Source organism: Lissotriton helveticus, chromosome 1_1 (genome assembly GCF_964261635.1).
Source record: "Lissotriton helveticus chromosome 1_1, aLisHel1.1, whole genome shotgun sequence".
Lineage (NCBI taxonomy): Eukaryota > Metazoa > Chordata > Amphibia > Caudata > Salamandridae > Lissotriton > Lissotriton helveticus.
In genome coordinates this window covers 736,315,860-736,334,416 of record NC_136057.1, presented here as the reverse complement: position 1 = coordinate 736,334,416, position 18,557 = coordinate 736,315,860, and the positions used below count along the sequence as shown (strand labels likewise).

At 45.9% G+C, this 18,557-nt stretch overlaps 1 protein-coding gene across 3 annotated transcripts in view; it reads right to left on the bottom strand.

Moving 5' to 3' along the window:
• LOC144816539 (uncharacterized) overlaps nucleotides 1–18,557 on the bottom strand; it is a 1,138,385-nt gene that overhangs the window by 852,406 nt on the left and 267,422 nt on the right. For all 3 annotated transcript variants that reach the window (XM_078674268.1, XM_078674269.1, XM_078674271.1), the window contains exon 8: nucleotides 6,666–6,781. In XM_078674268.1, coding sequence (XP_078530394.1) covers nucleotides 6,666–6,781 — 116 coding nt within the window. The remainder of the gene's footprint in view (nucleotides 1–6,665; nucleotides 6,782–18,557) is intronic.

Sequence of the window (18,557 nt, the reverse complement as noted above, 5' to 3'; positions counted from 1 at the left end):
AATATATTGGCTTTGCCAATGTGTTTTTACGTCGCCCAGCAGTTGATCCGCGGTGCGCCTGCGCATTACCCCTCTCTACTATATTGAGGTTCTTCTACCCCGGTCAATAAACTGCCCCTCCAACAACACCCCCCCCACCTTTACTATCCTTTCCGGCTGCACGCGCTGCACGGAGATCAGAGCATTGGGTACGTTGCGGTCACAGGTCTGTGCTTTGAAGATCCACGAAGCTGCAGGCCCCACCTGCAGAGCCGTTTACAGTAGGCCTCGCCTGGCACTGGAGCAGGGGCAGGTCACTGCACTTTAATGAGCCTATGAGCCTATGAGCATCCAAAGGATTGTGGGAAGGCTGGATGCAATGGCCATGCCCTCTGCCAGCTGCTGGGGCAGATATAAACAAGCTGTCATGGCGTGAACATGTAAATGCGGGCACTTTGGGTGGTGAACATGCATAACTATAGGTGGCGATCCCTCCCTCCTAGGAAGGCTGTCTGCAGAAAAACACCAGGAGAAGTTGAGCAAAGAGAAGCCACTGAGCGAGGCTCGTCTCTCCAGAGAGGTTTGCCATCCCAAACTTTCACCCCAGTCCCCCTGGCATCGTCGAACGCTTTGTACCTACTCATCGACGTGCTAGGTGCGCAGCATGGAGGGTGCATGGATCACTGGGCAGTGGGCACCACTCACAGCGGGAGGTCTGCTCCGGGGCAAATAAAGGGATCAAGTGAAAGTAAATCGGCCTTTAGCAGCGTGGAAGGCCCCAGGCCGAGACCTCCTTGCAAGGGAGGCGACTGAGAGAACAGATGTAATCTGGGGCAGGGACTCACATGCAGCAAGGCCTGGGTTTAAATGTATCAGCGACTAAAGTCTGGACAGGTCAGGGCAGCAGCCAGGGGAGAATAGAAACTGAGGCCATGAATGATGTTAAAGAGGCAGATGTCAGCAGGTAAAGGTGTCACAGACAGCGCGTGGGTTTTCAGTCTGTGACACAAGCTATTCTTTTAAGTGACCCCTCGCCTCACGGGCACCTGGAGTCACTCACTCCACTGTTACACTCAGTCTGTTACCACACTCACACTCTACAGAGGGTTCATGTCAACAAAGAAGAAGAGTACTTTGAGTTCGGGACAGTAAAAAAGACCTTCAGCAAATACTAGTGAACAAGATCACAGTTAAAACGCACCTTCCAGAGACATTACCAGGCGGGGCTAATACCCCTCTGATCCCCACGCAAGCTTTTAACAGCTGGCAACAGATGTGCCCAGCTGGAGTTATCCCTCACTTGCCTGACAAATGCGGGTCTGTTGGGGTTACTAGGGTAGCTTGTGCGCAAGCGGGGGCAGGGGAGGGCCTCAGATAAAGCCTTATGATAACCGAAGCTGGTCATGTTTTTTTTCTTCATAACGAGGTCACCGAACTCTCTTTCTGTTCAGTGGGTAAAACTTGCTTATTAAAGAAGGGTCAAACAATTGGCAGTAAACAGAAGAGATCGAGCCATTGAAGGGGCCGTGAAGACCTCACATTACAAGGAACTCTGGGCTTCAGGGAGCTAGCAGGGGTCTCTGCTTTGGACTGTGTGGACTGCCTGATTCACAAGCCTCTGTGTCTTCAACCAAAGTGACAGTAAAATTCATTATCCAGGCTTTGGTTATGGTGGAAATAAAATGAAAGTAGAGTGCCGACTCTGAAGGCTTTGAAGCCGAGGAGGCGCTTTGAGTCTCGTGGGAGGCTGTCATGCAACTGCCACTCAGGGGTACAAATAGTCACTATTCCAGACGCTAGCATTGGACGCAATGCACTTAACCTGGAGATTAGAGTTACTTACTTCTGATACTGTTTGCGCCCGGTGCGATTAAACATCACTTACTTCAAACAAGTTTGACGAAGAGAGGAGGAGGCAGCAGGGGGAGGGGAGAGAGGAGAGGGCCTGCGTCTGTTTCCCTTGCGGAAGCGAGCAAGGGGCACCATCTGTTTGCAAGTTAATTACAAACAGATGGTTTGAAAGCTCGTTCTCACAAGGGAATCACCAAACGTACACGAGTTGCCATTCAAAGCAATGCAATGCGTGCACGTTTTTGACTGCAAAACTGAACTGATTTCTAAAGGTCTTTTCTTATGCAGCGCATGCGCGCTGCATAGGCGAGACCTAAAAAAGGGGACAGAGGTCAGCCTGAAAACTATAGACCGATTAGTCTAATTGATTTGTTCCAAAAAATGATGGGCCGCCTTGTACTGAATAAGGTGCAAGATTGGGTGGATGAGCGGGGTATATTAACACCTCTTCAGGAGGGGTTCTGGGCACGTGTAAGCACTGTTGATTCGATATTTTGCTTCCAATGTTATACTGGAAAACGGTGGTCATCGACAAGGGCAGCTTATATGCTGCCTTTGTGGACATTAAGTCTGCTTTTGACATTGTTTCCCGTACTAAATTGTGGGCCGTATTACAAGAGCTAGGCATACCCCATGAATTATTATCACTGATAGTTAAACTTCATGAGGGAAACTACGCTAGAATTAGATGGGGCACACAAGGACAGACTATTAACATCTTCCCTGTAGAGAGAGGAGTGCGACAAGGTTGCGTAGTGGCACCAGCACTTTTCTCCCTCTTTATTAACGGGATTGTAAAATTTATGGAAGCCACCTCCACTGATGCTCCTGTTTTAGCTGGTGTGAGAATTCCCATCTTAATGTTCGCGGATGACACGTTGATTATCGTTAAAACACCAAGCGGACTGCAACAAGCCCTGCTGCTCTTTGAAGAGTTTTACAAAAGGGGGGTGGTGATGGACGGAGCATCAGAACCAATCAAACACTCACACCCAGTCAAAAGATCTGGGTTTGATCCATCACCGTTCTTTAGCCCACTCTGCCACCCCAGTTCAGACATGGCTATATGCAAATCAGTCTGACCCTGTGCCTCATGGGAACAGTCCAGCCTGAACTGCCAAGCCATGCCTTCCCTGGACCGGAAACAAGCTTCCGAGTTTTGCCATCTGCGGGGCCTGTTAATCAACGTGTCAAAAACGAAATGTATGACCTTTAATCCACACAGATCATATAGAGGAGGTGTGGTATTGAATAACCGACCTCTAGAGTAGGTAAAAGATTTTACATACTTAGGAGTCATAATGCAGGGAGATATGAAGTGGAATAGGCATCTGCAAATGGCTACACTGAAGCATCACCAATTAGCAGGAATCCTGCAAAAAGAGTTTAATACTTCACTAACTAAACGAATCAGTCCAGTCCTGCAAATATATAACACAAAAGTTATAGCTTCTGTTTTATATGGGGCAGAGTTGTGGGGTTTTAACAATCTCTCCAAACTAACACTAGCTGAAAACACATTACTGGGAACATTACTAAACTCCCACAAAGCACACCAATACGCCTGCTGCTCTATGACTTGGGCAGGAAGTCACTGGCTGATATAGCCAGACTGCAACCCCTCCTGCATTGGCAGAGAATCTGGTCAACACCAGAACTATGAGCTTATGCAATTGGTCTGAAGGACTTAATTAGAGTAGATTGTTATAAAACAGTCAAACGGTTGCAGGAAATTAGAATTATGCTAACCAATATTGGCATGGTTACACTGTAAGAAAATCCAGAAAATAACTTGTTTCCAGCTAAAGCTTTCCTAAAGAAAAAGTACTGGAACTGGGTGACAGATAACATCGTTAGAAATAGTGACCTCTAACACTAACAGGATACTTTCTGAATGTGAAGCCTACACAAAAGCTGGAAGCATACTGGGATATAGTAACAAAACCACATGATAGGAAGTTACATTTCCAATTCAGAGTTGGTACCTTGCCAATAAGGTCATTTATGGCAAAATGGGAGGTGCAAACCAGTGTCTTCTGCACAGTATATCTTGTCCATACAGAGTCTCTTGCCCATTTATTGTTCGCTTGCCCAGCTTATACGGCTCCAAGCCTAATGTGGCTGACCCCGATTTGCAGAACATTGGGAACTGGAAGCAATGAAGTGGCACTTAGACTACTCACGCAGAAACAACATCATCTATTGTCATTGCTTTGGCAAAGTTTTTAGGCTGAGCATTGTCAATTAGATCTCAAATAATCCCAGTTGGGTAGCAGGTATGTTAAGTATATCTGTAGTGATTCCCAAAAGCATTTAAAACTCTTGCTTGACATTTTTTGCTTCCTTAGCCCATCTGACTTAAATTACAGTGGCTTAGAAGAATATCATGGCATGGCAAAGGTTGACATTAATGAATTTTGTTGCCGCACAATAACTAGCAAAATAGTTGTAATGTATTTAACAATTACCAAGAGGGGTCCAATGTGTTAAATGCCCACAGTTTTAATCTTTTTAATGTTTTAACTGATTTTTTTAGTGCAATTTATTTTATGTGTTACTAAATAACGGTCATGTGTTTTCTTCAGTTTTGTACATCTGCTTTTATGACTAATTGTCGAATAAAGCTAATTTGACTACACCACAAAAAGACTACACACAGGTTTAGAAAAATTGAGAATTTTATCTGAGTAAAATAAGACCAACACAACAAAAATCCATGAGTAGAAGTCAAGATAAGAATTGTTAAAGATTAAATATAAAGTCACTAGTGGTAACCAGGAACCAGTGCAAATCCAACGTTCAGGCAAAATGTGATGGAGGGTGGGCCGGCTACAAGATTCACGCAGGGCCCGCTGAGAAAGTACCTTGGATGGAGCACAGAGTTGACAGTGAGGGCTCGATGCGTCAATCTCTTCCACACAGTCGGGTTGTAGCGTTGTCATCGAGCTTTGGTTCCTATCAGTGCAGTGGTGATGATGCATCAGTTTTGATTAAAGCAGCTGCAGAACCCACTTCTGAGGCCTAGAACATAGAGGGGGCACCTCACAGAAGGTGGAGTCAAGCAGCACCAGCAGAATTGCAGTAAGTCTTTTATATACCTGAGACTTCCAAAAACAGAAGTCAAGCCAGCAAGTCCTTGGAGATCATTCAGAGAGAAGACAGAGTCCAGTCCTCCTTCAGCAGAATCAGAGAGCAGCAGCAGGGCAACAAGCAGAAAAGAAGTCCTTCCAGAAAAGCAGTCGAGCTGAGTCCTTTAAGTAGCACAGCACTTCTTGTGACAGATGTTCAGTTCAGTTCAAGATCCATAAGTGTCTGATTTCAGGGGGTCAGTGACCCAGTAGGGGGTGACTTCAAAGCAACTCTCTGCAGTTCACAAGGATCCCATTCAACCTAGTCCCGTCTGCCAGCCTATATGGGGTGGGGGTGGGGAGGGATGTAAATCAGTGCTTTCTGTGTGGAAAGGACCTATTGAACTGTAAGTGTCATCACTTCCCATTACTCCCGGACCAGGAAGACCCATCAGAATGCAGATGAATGCTCGGAATGCAGATGCACCTCACATTCCTATGTTTCTGACTGTCTGGAGGAAATGCACAAAGTGAAGCTGTCACCCAACCCAGAAGTGTATTGAAGACAGTCTATCAGGCACAAAGAGCAGTAAGCACAGAGAAATGTCCACATTCTAAAAAGTGTAATTCCTAAAACATTAATTTAAATCCAACTTCTCATCTAGCTATCACAGAATGCAATATTCTACCCACTTCCAAGACATAAGAACCCTGTACTGTGTGTGACACTTGGAAGCCCACCCTAGACGTGAGCCTACCTAACACTACATGCACTAGGGAATACTGGTTATGCAACTGTTTCCTCTTCTATGTCCCCCAATGCCAACCTGTCTACTAGAACAAAAGGGGAGCCCCTCTGGTGTGTGTCCACCATTTGCCTTTCAAATGCTGCTTTCCCTTTAAAGTTTGAGATTTAGTTCAAAACCTGTTTGACATTGCTGCCAGGAACAAAGTAACACCTCTTCCAAAGGCAAGGCCTTTGATTCCTTCTTGAGGGTCATTCATACTCCTCCTCTGTCATGAGGCCAGCAGCCAAAAACTGTCACTGAAAAACTTAAGGCAACAGAGTGGCAACTTTCTAAAGTCGTTGTTTACTTAAACGTTACATTGAAATCGACTTGGGCATCAAGCTGGGTTTAATGCAACAATTTTTGGGATACCTTGAAGCACCAACTTTAGTAGTCCCATTCAGAAGTTAGCACAGCTGAGTTTTCAGCATGTGACCCTATACTCAAAAACGGGGCCACTAGCCTTTCTACTGCACAAACAAGAATGTGGGAGTTTTACAGTTGGAACATGTAAAATCACATTTTACTTTTTAATAAACAGAATTATGTCTTAGCGATGGATAGGCCTGCCTTAGGGGTGACATATATATCAAAAAAGAAAGTCTGGACTGGATTTTAAATAGCAAAGTCAAGCCAGCAGTTTGAAAATTACTCTACCAGTCAGCAAAAGCAGGCTGGGAGTCATTGTTTATTTTGTCACACTCGTGGTGGCACAATAAGAGCTGCAGTCAATGAAGGACACTTTAACTTACATTCTCTGGGTATCACTTGTACCATATACTAGGGATTTATCAATAAATTACATTATGCCAATCATGGGTGAACGAACCAGAGATACATGTTTTGAGGGTCAAAGCACTGACACTGAACTCAGAGTACCTTCAGATTCGAAAAACCAGCAGCATCAACCCAAACGTTTGGGGGTGTGGGGGTCATGCAAAAAGAGACATTTCCTTGCATTTACCAAAACTGACCTTACCTTCATAGTGCTGCAGCAGTTTGTTCATTCGGAGATCCCATAGCTTAACTGCATTATCTGAACCTGCTGACCCAACACACGTTCCTGTTGGGTTAAAATCTACGTAGTTTACCAAGCTTAAAAAAAACACAACAATGAATAAAAAGTCTTTTTGTTTCAGAATCCGTTAAAATATTTTCTCTTTTAAACAGCACAATTTAAAGTCTCAAAAACGGTCCAAGAAAAACAGTGCAAAAGGAAATGGCAAGATGAAGTATTTTATTTCTATGCACAAAAAGTAGATTCACAAAATACACTCAAGGGGTCTTGCAGTGCCGGTCAGCTTGAACACTATTAGGCAAGTCCTCTTATCATGAAGGGGGCATGTGAAATTGGGAATGAGCTAACAGTGATGAGCAGTTGCATTACTTGCTTTTCTGTGTACTGTGAAAGAGGCAGGAACGAACAGCATCCTGCATATTTGTTCCTTCGATACAAGGCGTGGGATGACCTGGTGGAGCTTTGTTTTTTCTCACAGGCGCCTTCACTGGCAGGTCTATCCCTGTGGATTTATAATAAGCGGGAGGGTTGGGGGGAGTGATAATTCACCCCAAGTAATAATATCACTAGTCTTGTAAGGTCCAGCAACCGTTTCAGTAGTTTAAACCTGAGCTCAACGCCCAGTAAGTATGGCACAGAGCAGGAAAGCTTAACTTAAGACAATTTCTAAGGCATTTAGAGGTACCAAAATAGCTAAAGAGTAAAAAAAATAAACAACACAAACAGCCCACTCCAATTTATAAAAAAAAATGAGAATAATTTAATGAACAAAACAAAACCAATACAACAGAAAATCCAATAAGGAGAACTGGAGATACTATTTTTTTTTAAATTTTAAATGAAAATAGCTCCAAAAAAAGCATTAAGCGCCAATCAAGGTCATCTGGTGGCATTTGACTGGTACCTAGGTGAGATTTAAGCCCAACCACAATAGAAGAGCGGGTTAGATACAGGAACCAGGTTTGAACGGGTTGGACGTTTTACCTTCTGATTTAGTCTCTGAAATTGAAGCAAACAAATCCTCAGCGATGCAAGGCAGCAGGCTGTGGTCGAGAAGGGATCCACGAGGCCCGATAGCCATTGGATGGAGCCCTGCTGAAGCCATTGATTTTTGGCAGAAAAGAAGTGAGTCTGAGAAATTATACATTCACGCAAAAGGAAGGTCCTTCACCAGTTGGATACTTTTTGTACCTTGGCCCAGTGAAGATTTCTACATTCAGAGTTAGTCACTTTTTTTTTATTCTGACTCCTCAGAACAGCAAGGCTGCAAACTGTAGCCAGACAGAGCTCCAAAAGGCAGGATACTCTCAACATTGTTCCACTGAAATGGATTTGCTACCGTGGAAAAGCTCCAGGCAGGATCAACCTGAATATTTGGTCCATCTGCAGCCCATGTTTGTTAATTTGACATAGCAGGTTTGCCTCCAGATGTCTTCAGAGCGAAAACTTTTTAATGTCCAGGTTTTTCAGGATGTTAGGAAGAGTACACTCTGACACAGCCATGGGTCTAGGACCTCAGGAACAGAAGTTGGGGTCAAGACTCAGTCCTGCAGGGTCCATGTGAGGTCCAGTTGGAACTGGTCAGCTGAGCTCCTCAGGATAATGGCTTCTAAAATCTCGCTGTGTCCTAGTAGCTTAACAGAAGGTCAGCCAACTGACCCTTTGAGTCCACTTCTTTATACTGGACACGAGTGGGAGCAGGTACAACTTTTCAGGGCTCCTCACAGGTTTCAACAGCAGGTGCAGTCCTTCTTGGGTCTTTCACATGACCAGTAGTGTATTGAAGCGAGTGCATAGGGACACATTTATGCCTCGCACTGGACTGTGGTTGGGGGTGACTCCCAGCACACACTAAAGACCTCTCTCTCAGCTTTCGGAGAAGGTTCACACCTCATAGGAACAGTCCATCCTGAACTGCCAAGCCAGATCCTCTCTAAACCGGAACACAAGCAACCCAAAACAGGTTTCACCCTGATTGGGAGGCTTCAGTCAAGTGTAGCTTATTTTCACAGCACAATGATTAAGGGACTCAATTCTGGGCATACCAATAGTTGAGGGTAGCAGTGCAAAACTTCAGTCTTTTGCACACCACCCTGCCCTACGTGGCAAGGGTATACCCAGATGTGCATCCTGTACTCACTGTGCCACTGGAACCAAGTGAAACCTGGGGGAAACGGGTATTAAGTTACTTGTGTTCCTGTTCAAAGAGGCGCTGGCCTAGCCTGGCAATTCGGGCTGGACTGTTCCTATTTGAGCAGAGTCAAGACTGACTTGGATATGGCGGGGTCCAAACTAAAATAGCACAGTGAGCAAAATAACAATGGTTTGGGATGCTACCCCCAGTGATTGTCAGGTTGTTACACAAATTGCAAGTATTCCTCCCATCACGTTGTGTGTGTTTGATGTACGAGCTATGTGTCAAGGGTATGCCCAGAAGTAGGTCCTGGGCTCACTGTGTCACTGGAACCAAACTATACCTGAATGATGAGCCAATCAGGGCAAACCAGCCTTAGGTTGCTTGTGTTCTGGTTCAGGGAGAACCTAGCTTGGCAGTTCGGGCTGGACTGTTTCTATTTGAGCAGGGTTAAGAATGATTTGCATATGGCTATGTCTAAGCTAAAATGGCATGGAGGGCAAAAGAACGAAGGATTGGAATGCTACCCGGAGTGACTGCAAGTGGAAAAAAGAATTGGAGGCATTCCTCCCATCACCTTTTGGGTTTCTGAGATATAACTATTTAAAAAACTTGCTGGGTCAGATTGAAAGGGTTAACCGTTTTGAACATCTGTGTCGTTTAAGTTGTGGTTCAGTAATTACGGAATCCTGGAGATAATATTCGATTCTTTTTTTTACAAATGTGATAAATAATTGGCGAAGAGTTCTGTAGAATCGATTATTGATTGAAATTTTGCTCTTTTAAAAAAATACACCTATCAGCTGCACTTATTAGGAGGCACCATGAGAGGTGTCTTACCCCAAGTGGTTGCTGGAGAAAAGCAGAAGAACACCACACCGGGAAAAAACGCAGAAAACAGTGCTTGATACAAGAATTAAAACGCAACTGCGATCGTGCAAGCTGCCATTTTAATGCCTGGATTCGTCTGCTGTTTTGTGGGGAAATAAAAAATTCACAGATCAGATTAGATTTGTGACTCTTACAAACGCTTTTAAAAAGCTCAGGGTGTGAGGGAAATACACAGAAAGGGATGCATGGAGAAAAATACACAGTGAATGGGCCAAAAGCCATGCTCAGCAGAAGGTCTATGCAGCAGGATAGGGTCATGTGAATTCTAGTTTTGAAGCACTTTTCCCTCTTGAGGTCAGCGTCGTACTGTTATTGCACTACTTCTCGTGTGCCAGACGACCTTTTGATTTATCACGTCTTTTTGGTGTTTTTGTAAAGCGCAATTTCCAACCGGTTGATCTGATTTTTAGATGTCTTTAATTGCTTCATTGGTTGAGTTAAAAAGTCATATCTTCATGAAATTGGCATTTATTCCTGCAGAGTAAACGTGAAATTCCATAGACATGAATTTCCTACCTCACAACATTGCATAATACAACGACTTCACATGCGATAACAATTCTCATAGTCGTTATAAGGCCTTTTTAATGTGATTTAAACTTACTACACAAGTTTGGCCCCTTTGATCTTAGTTTTGTTTAAATACCTTCTTTTAAACAAACAAATCAAAAATGCCTTGTTATTAATCACAGATGCAGATGAGCAGAATGAAATACATGAATACGACTACTCATAAAAAAGTAATGTTTATAAATATGAAAATGTATACGTAATCGTAAAGACTAAAAATCTGAGTGTATGATGAGAATGGAAACTAAAAGCTACTAAAAGTATCTGTCATTGCAAACTGGATAAACCTTAATTTAAGCGCCTGCCTTGCCTGTACAGGACCTCTGCTTTTGTGCCACAGGACTCAAGCTGCACCTCGCTTGACGAAGCCTAACAAGGCTGAAACCGCCCTGGGGCTGCCGGTGTGCCCATTCACTGGAGACCTGACCTTTCAGTTTGGTCTGGTTGGTACATTGTGGGGCGCAGGGTGAGGCTAAATTTGTATGTGTTTACAACAAGGGGTGGTGATGGACGGAGTCTCTGAATTAAGCAGAGTACTCTCACCCAGTCAAGAGATCAGGGCTAGATCCAACACCGTTTTTTAGCTCATTGCACCATCCCAGTTTCAGAACCTGGCTGTATGCAAATTAGTCTGTCCCTGGCCCAGTGCATCATGGGAACAGGGCAGACCAGACTACAAAAGCCAATTCTTACACTGGGAAGGAAACAAGCTTCCGGGGACCGGTTTCTGGCATTACAGCCGTCTTCGGCCCGGCTTGCTTGAATCCTGATGGTGCAATGAGCAAGGGACTCACATCTGAGTATACCCTTCCACGCTTAGGGTGGACAAAATTATTTACAACAAGGGGTGGTGATGGACAGAGTCTCTGAATTAAGCAGAGTACTCTCACCCAGTCAAGAGATCAGGGCTAGATCCAACACCGTTTTTTAGCTCATTGCACCATCCCAGTTTCAGAACCTGGCTGTATGCAAATTAGTCTGTCCCTGGCCCAGTGCATCATGGGAACAGGGCAGACCAGACTACAAAAGCCAATTCTTACACTGGGAAGGAAACAAGCTTCCGGGGACCGGTTTCTGGCATTACAGCCGTCTTCGGCCCGGCTTGCTTGAATCCTGATGGTGCAATGAGCAAGGGAGGTTCCAGGTTCTGAGCTGGGATGGGGCAGTGAGATAAATAACGGTGATGGATCAAGCCCTGATCTTTGGACTGGGTAAGAGTGGTCTGCTTAATTCAGACTCTCTGTTCATCACCACCCCCTTTTCTGTATCGTTTTTGGCCACTATAGGTGTGGCAGGGTATACTCAGACATGAGTCCCTTTCTCACTGCTCCATCAGGATTCAAGCAAGCCGGGCCGAAGAGGCTGAAATGCCAGAAACCGGTCCCCGGTAGCTTGTCTCCTTTCTGGTGAAGAATTGGCTTGGTAGTTTGGTCTGCCCTGTTCCCATGATGCACTGGGCCAGGGACAGACTAATTTGCATATAGCCAGGTTCTGAGCTGGGATGGGGCAGTGAGATAAATAACGGTGATGGATCAAGCCCTGATCTTTGGACTGGGTAAGAGTGGTCTGCTTAATTGAGACACTCTGTTCATCACCACCTCCTTTTCTGTATCGTTTTTGGCCACTATAGGTGTGGCAGGGTATACTCAGACATGAGTCCCTTTCTCACTGCTCCATCAGGATTCAAGCAAGCCGGGCCGAAGAGGCTGAAATGCCAGAAACCAGTCCCCGGTAGCTTGTCTCCTTTCTGGTGAAGAATTGGCTTGGTAGTTTGGTCTGCCCTGTTCCCATGATGCACTGGGCCAGGGACAGACTAATTTGCATATAGCCAGGTTCTGAGCTGGGATGGGGCAGTGAGATAAATAACGGTGATGGATCAAGCCCTGATCTTTGGACTGGGTAAGAGTGGTCTGCTTAATTCAGACACTCTGTTCATCACCACCCCCTTTTCTGTATCGTTTTTGGCCACTATAGGTGTGGCAGGGTATACTCAGACATGAGTCCCTTTCTCACTGCTCCATCAGGATTCAAGCAAGCCGGGCCGAAGAGGCTGAAATGCCAGAAACCGGTCCCCGGTAGCTTGTCTCCTTTCTGGTGAAGAATTGGCTTGGTAGTTTGGTCTGCCCTGTTCCCATGATGCACTGGGCCAGGGACAGACTAATTTGCATATAGCCAGGTTCTGAGCTGGGATGGGGCAGTGAGATAAATAACGGTGATGGATCAAGCCCTGATCTTTGGACTGGGTAAGAGTGGTCTGCTTAATTCAGACACTCTGTTCATCACCACCCCCTTTTCTGTATCGTTTTTGGCCACTATAGGTGTGCAGGGTATACTCAGACATGAGTCCCTTTCTCACTGCTCCATCAGGATTCAAGCAAGCCGGGCCGAAGAGGCTGAAATGCCAGAAACCGGTCCCCGGTAGCTTGTCTCCTTTCTGGTGAAGAATTGGCTTGGTAGTTTGGTCTGCCCTGTTCCCATGATGCACTGGGCCAGGGACAGACTAATTTGCATATAGCCAGGTTCTGAGCTGGGATGGGGCAGTGAGATAAATAACGGTGATGGATCAAGCCCTGATCTTTGGACTGGGTAAGAGTGGTCTGCTTAATTCAGACACTCTGTTCATCACCACCCCCTTTTCTGTATCAAATTTGTATGTGGCTAGTCCCTGTCTGTAGTGGCGCAGACATGCTGAAATGAGGCCCAGCGTGATCAGCAGTGGTGAGTTCATTCAAACAGTCCACATTAATTCAAACATTCTTCAGATTACCTCACACGACATCACTGATGACCATTAGGACATCACTGATGTGATCACATAATCAATGAAATCTCAGCAAAAACATTAATAGTGTGTGATATTGCTCTTGAGCACCCTAAGGCATCATAACAAATGGATAAATCCAACTGTCTGGAACTCAAAGGCAGTGAAGTCAACACTCTGGTCACATAATGCAGGAGGGAAGGATTGATACTTCAGAGTGCAGGTGAAGGATTTACTGTGTCCGTGCAGGTACATTTGCCTTAGCCACGCTCCATATGCCTACCTCAATCAAATCTTATCGATGTTCTGAAACGCAGTTAGCCCCTACCTCCATTTCAAGTTTTTCAGTAGTGCATATATAATCTAACACTATATAACCTTGATACAGACACAGACTTTTGAAATTTGTATATTTACGGTCCTGTGATTATGGGTCTATGGTTACTTTCATCTTTCACAAACGCACTCAACAAAGATGTATCAGTGTGAAATTAAGGGTAGGCACTGCTGGCTGCCTCGGTGGTCACCCAGTCCTTGCAGAAAGTTCAACTTGAGGCCCATATTCTCACATCCTTGTTGGGAAAGCATACTCATCCAACATTTAAACAAAGCAAGCATATATTAAGGGTGTTTTTAAATTCTAAAGCGATCTGGATATTTTTTAATCATTTAGTAAATAAATATGTTGTTAGATTATAATTTGCAGGATGCTAGTGAGCATTGACTCACAATGATGTTAACATTTCAAGACAAACTGTTACACAACAGAAACACAATCATGTCTCCTGAAACTCCAAATGGACAGTATTCCTGTGGGCTGTTATGTGAACAAACTAGTGGTGCCCAGGCTCAAAACTCTGGCCTTTCTCTCACTGGAAGTCTGGAACTGTTGCCTACAAAGGAACATCGTGACTAAGCAGAGCACCTCCTGGGCGAATCCAAATCTATAGCAGACTGGTCCTTCAGCAAATGTTCCTATTTCAGTGGCTAGAGGCAGTCCAGCTTCGATCTATCTACAAATGGCAATACATTATCTAGCCCTACAAGATCTCTGGGATGTCAATGGGCTACAAAAAACTTTTAAACAATTAGTAAATAAAACAGTAAAGTCATTATCTTTGGAAGTAGATAAATTTGCCTTGACCATGAGGGCCCACTGGTGGTTTGTTATTCAGACTTATATAAGGCCCGCTCCACAAGTCTATTTGGGAACAGGATTTTCAAAGATTGTGAAGGAATCATATTTGAAATTGAGGATGGGTGTTCTCCCAGTAAACCAGCACCTCCCTCCTAGGCAAAGGTTAGAAACAACCATGCACTGTAAAATTTGTGGTGATTCCAGTGATTACATTCTCCACTTGTTATGTAGCTTCAGGGGCCTAGATAAAGAGCGCAAACTGCTATTGAAACCATACTGGAACCAGAGAGGGATCCAAACTCACAGACAGCTTTTCCATCAAAACAGGATTTTAATGCCTATGTCAAATGTAACTGTTATATAACAGACTAATCAAAGAGGGCCATTTTCAAAATGCAGAAGCTGCATAATCCGAATTGTTATATACTGCTTTTAATTAGATATCATAATCCGATATTCCCCCCCCCAACTGTTAAACCTGAATAGAATTAGGCCTGGGCGGTAAATTCCGTTCCGTTCGCTGAATTTGGGTAACTTCGCGTTCCGCGGAGAATGCGAAATTGCCCAAAATTCTGCATTCCGCGAGTTTGCGACATTTTTTGCTTGTTCGCGTTCTCAAAATGCGTGTTCGCAAGATATTTCCCCCCGAGCACGCAAACAGCAATTGCGAACAGGAAAAAAGCATCGCGAACAAGCAATTCCGAGTGTTCGCGGAGATTTTTTACTGTTTTGCGGAGATTTGCTTAACGCGATTACGCAAATTCCGCCCACTCCTAAATAGAATGCAGGGCATTGTACACTGGACACAGACTAAGATCATAAACAGTTAAATCCGGAGCTTTCTCAGTTTTTTTGTCCCATTAAATTTTTTGTAATGATATATGAGATTTTTAACGAAAAGGTTTTGAATAACGCCTATTGCAATATACGTTGAGGTTCCTTTATTGAATGTATTTATATATGTAGCCTCATTTAAATGTGCTTTTTTTGCAAATATTAATCACCCAATAAAGTTTACTCCTACTACTACCATTTCAGTGGCTAGATGCTGGATCTACAAATCTGCAGAATCTCTTCACTCTCAAGTCAAGTCAAGTCAAAAGAATTTATATAGCGCACTACATACCCATAGGGTCTCAAGGCGCTTAGGGAGGGGAGGAGGATTACTTGTCAAATATCCATGTTTTAAGTTGCTTTCTGAATGCTAGGTGGTTCTGGGTAAGGCGAAGGTGAGTGGGGAGTGAGTTCCATGTTTTAGCTGCCAGGTATGAGAAGGATCTGCCTCCCATGGTGGTCTTGTTGATGCGAGGTACAGTGGCGAGGGCTTGGTTGGAAGAACGTAGTTGGCGGGGGGGGGTGTAGAAGGACAGTCGTGAGTTGAGGCATTCTGGTCCGATGTCGTAGAGTGATTTGTGTGCGTGGGTTAGCAGTCGGAAAGTGATCCTCTTATTGACGGTTGCCAGTGGAGGTCTTTCAGGTGACCGGAGATGTGTTCGTTACGCGGGATGTCTAATATGATCCTGGCTGAGGCGTTTTGGATTCGTTGGAGTTTCTTCTGGAGTTTAGCGGTGGTACCTGCGTAGAGGGTGTTTCCGTAGTCCAGTCGGCTCGTGACCAGAGCATGGGTGACTGTTTTTCTGGTTTCGGTGGGGATCCAGCGAAATGTTTTTTTGAGCATGCGAAGAATGTTGAAACAGGATGAGGATACGGCGCTGACTTGTCTGTTCATTGAGAGTGAAGAATCCAGGATAACGCCTAGGTTCCGTGCGTGGTCTGTCGGGATGGGTGCTTTTCCAAGGGCTTCCGGCCACCAAGAGTCGTCCCATGCAGAGGGGGATGTACCTAAGATGAGGACTTCTGTTTTATCTGAGTTGAGTTTCAGACGGCTGTGTTTCATCCATTCGGCAACTTCTTTCATTCCTTCGTGTAGGTTAGTTTTGGCGGTGCTGGGGTCGTTGGTGAGAGAAAGGATCAGTTGGGTGTCATCCGCCTAGGAGATGATGTTGAGGTTGTGTTGGCGAGCGATGGCCGCAAGGGGCCTCATGTATACGTTGAAGAGGGTGGGACTGAGTGAGGATCCTTGTGGTACGCCACAGATGACTTCAGTGGCTTCGGACTTGAATGGTTGAAGGCGGACTTTCTGGGTTCTTCCGGTGAGGAACGAGGTGATCCATTCAAGTGCTTTTCCTTGTATCCCGATGTTTCTGAGGCGTTGTAAAAGGGTGCTGTGGCAGACTGTGTCGAAAGCTGCGGAGAGGTCGAGGAGGATGAGGGCGACTGTGTCTCCATTGTCCAGTAGAGTTCGAATGTCGTCTGTTGCTGCGATGAGGGCGGTTTCAGTGCTGTGTTTTGCTCGGAAGCCAGATTGTGAGGAGTCGAGGGATTTGTTGGCTTCGAGGAAAGCGGCGAGCTGATTGTTGACAGCTTTCTCAATGACTTTGGCCGGGAAAGGAAGGAGTGATATGGGGCGGTAATTTTTGAGTTCGGTGGGGTCCGCTGTGGGTTTTTTCAGAAGGGCGGTGAGTTCAGCGTGTTTCCAGCTTTCCGGGAAGGTGGCGGAGTTGAAGGAGCAGTTGATGACGTCTCGGAGGTGCGGTGCTATGACGGAGTCTGCTTTGTTGAAGATGTGGTGAGGACATGGGTCAGTGGGGGATCCAGAATGGATGGAGTTCATCAGGCGGATGGTGTCCTCAGTGGAGATTGGGTTCCAGTCGTTAAGGGTGTTCAAGGGGGGAGAATGATCAACATATGGTTGGGTGGGTTGGTCTCCGGGTTGGTTGTCGAAGCTGTTGTGGATGTCTGCAATTTTGTTGTGGAAAAATGAGGCTAGGGAGTCGCAGAGGGCTTGAGAGGGGGTGATGTCGTTGGAGTTGGCTGAGGGATTAGTAAATTCCTTGACGATGTTGAAGAGTTCCTTGCTGTTGTGGGCGTTGTTATCTAGTCGATCCTTGAATGCTGTTTTCTTGGCCTTTCGGATTAGTTGGTGGTGTGAGCGGGTTGCGTTTTTGAAGGCGTCCTTGGTGCTAGTGGTTGGGTCTTTTTTCCAGGCCTTTTCAAGGGAGCGGCAGAGTTTCTTGGACTTCTTAAGATCATCGTTGAACCAGGAGGCCTTCTTGCTGCCAGGTTTGCGTTGACGTTTTTTCAGTGGTGCTAAGGTGTCGGCGGTGTTGGATAACCAGAGGGTGAGGTTGGCGGCGGCTTGGTCTGGGTTAGAAGAGTGGGCTGGGGTGTTTAGAAGGAGCGATGAGGAGATCTGGTCGATGGTGATTTTGTTCCAGTTTCTTTGCAGGGTTGGTTGGGGGTTGGTGATGGGTCTCGGCTTGTTGTAGGTGAAGTGAACGCAGCTGTGGTCAGTCCAGAGGAGATCCGTAGTATGGCTGAAGGAGATATGATTGCTAGAGGTGAAGATAGGGTCGAGAGTGTGACCTGCGATGTGGGTGGGGGAAGTGACCAGTTGTTTAAGTCCGAGGTTGGCGAGGTTGTCCAAGAGGGTGGTGGTGTTGCGGTCGTTGTTTTTTTCAAGGTGAAAGTTGAGGTCTCCCAGAAGGATGTAATCTTTGGAGGGGAGCGCGTGTGGGGTGATGAAGTCCGTGATATCTTCACTGAATTTTGCGCGGGGTCCTGGTGGTCTGTAGAGGAGTGTGCCTCTGAGTGTGGTCTTGGGGTCGATGTGGATCTGGAAGTGAAGGTGTTCAGAGTTGGCGAGGTTGACGTCAGAGCTAGTTGAGATGTGGATTGATTTTTTATGGACGATAGCGATTCCTCCTCCTGCGTGTCCGGTACGGTCCTTGCGTGTGATCTTATAATCTTCAGGGATGGCAATGGTGATGTCTGGGGCGGAGGAAGCGTTCATCCATGTTTCTGTTAGGAAGGCGACGTCAGGAGAGATGGTGTCCAGTAGATTCCATAGGTCAACGGCGTGTCTGTGGATCGATCGGGTGTTGAGAAGGATGCATTGTAGGTGATTGGGGTCGGGAGTCTGTGGTGTGGTCGTAGCGGGGATGTTGTTGGTGCCGATGAATTTGCAGGAGTAGCAAGAGAAAGGTCCATGGGTGTGTCCAGGAGCGGCTTGGACGCAGTTGGGGGCGCGACCGGGGTTAAGGGCTAGGAGGGTGGCGGCATCGTAGGTAATGCGGGAGGGCTGGGCAGCGCGAGGAGCAGGGGGTCTGGCGCTGGGCGCGGTCCAGGCGCGGACGGGCATAGACGGGCTCACCTTCGGCGCGGATTGGGCGCGGTCGCTGCGCGTGAACGCTGCGCGTTGATGCAGTGGGCATATATGGATGGTGGAGGGGGAGGGGCGAGGGCGTCTCAGCTGGGAGGCGGGGCGGGTCCACGAGGACGATAACAACAAACAAACAA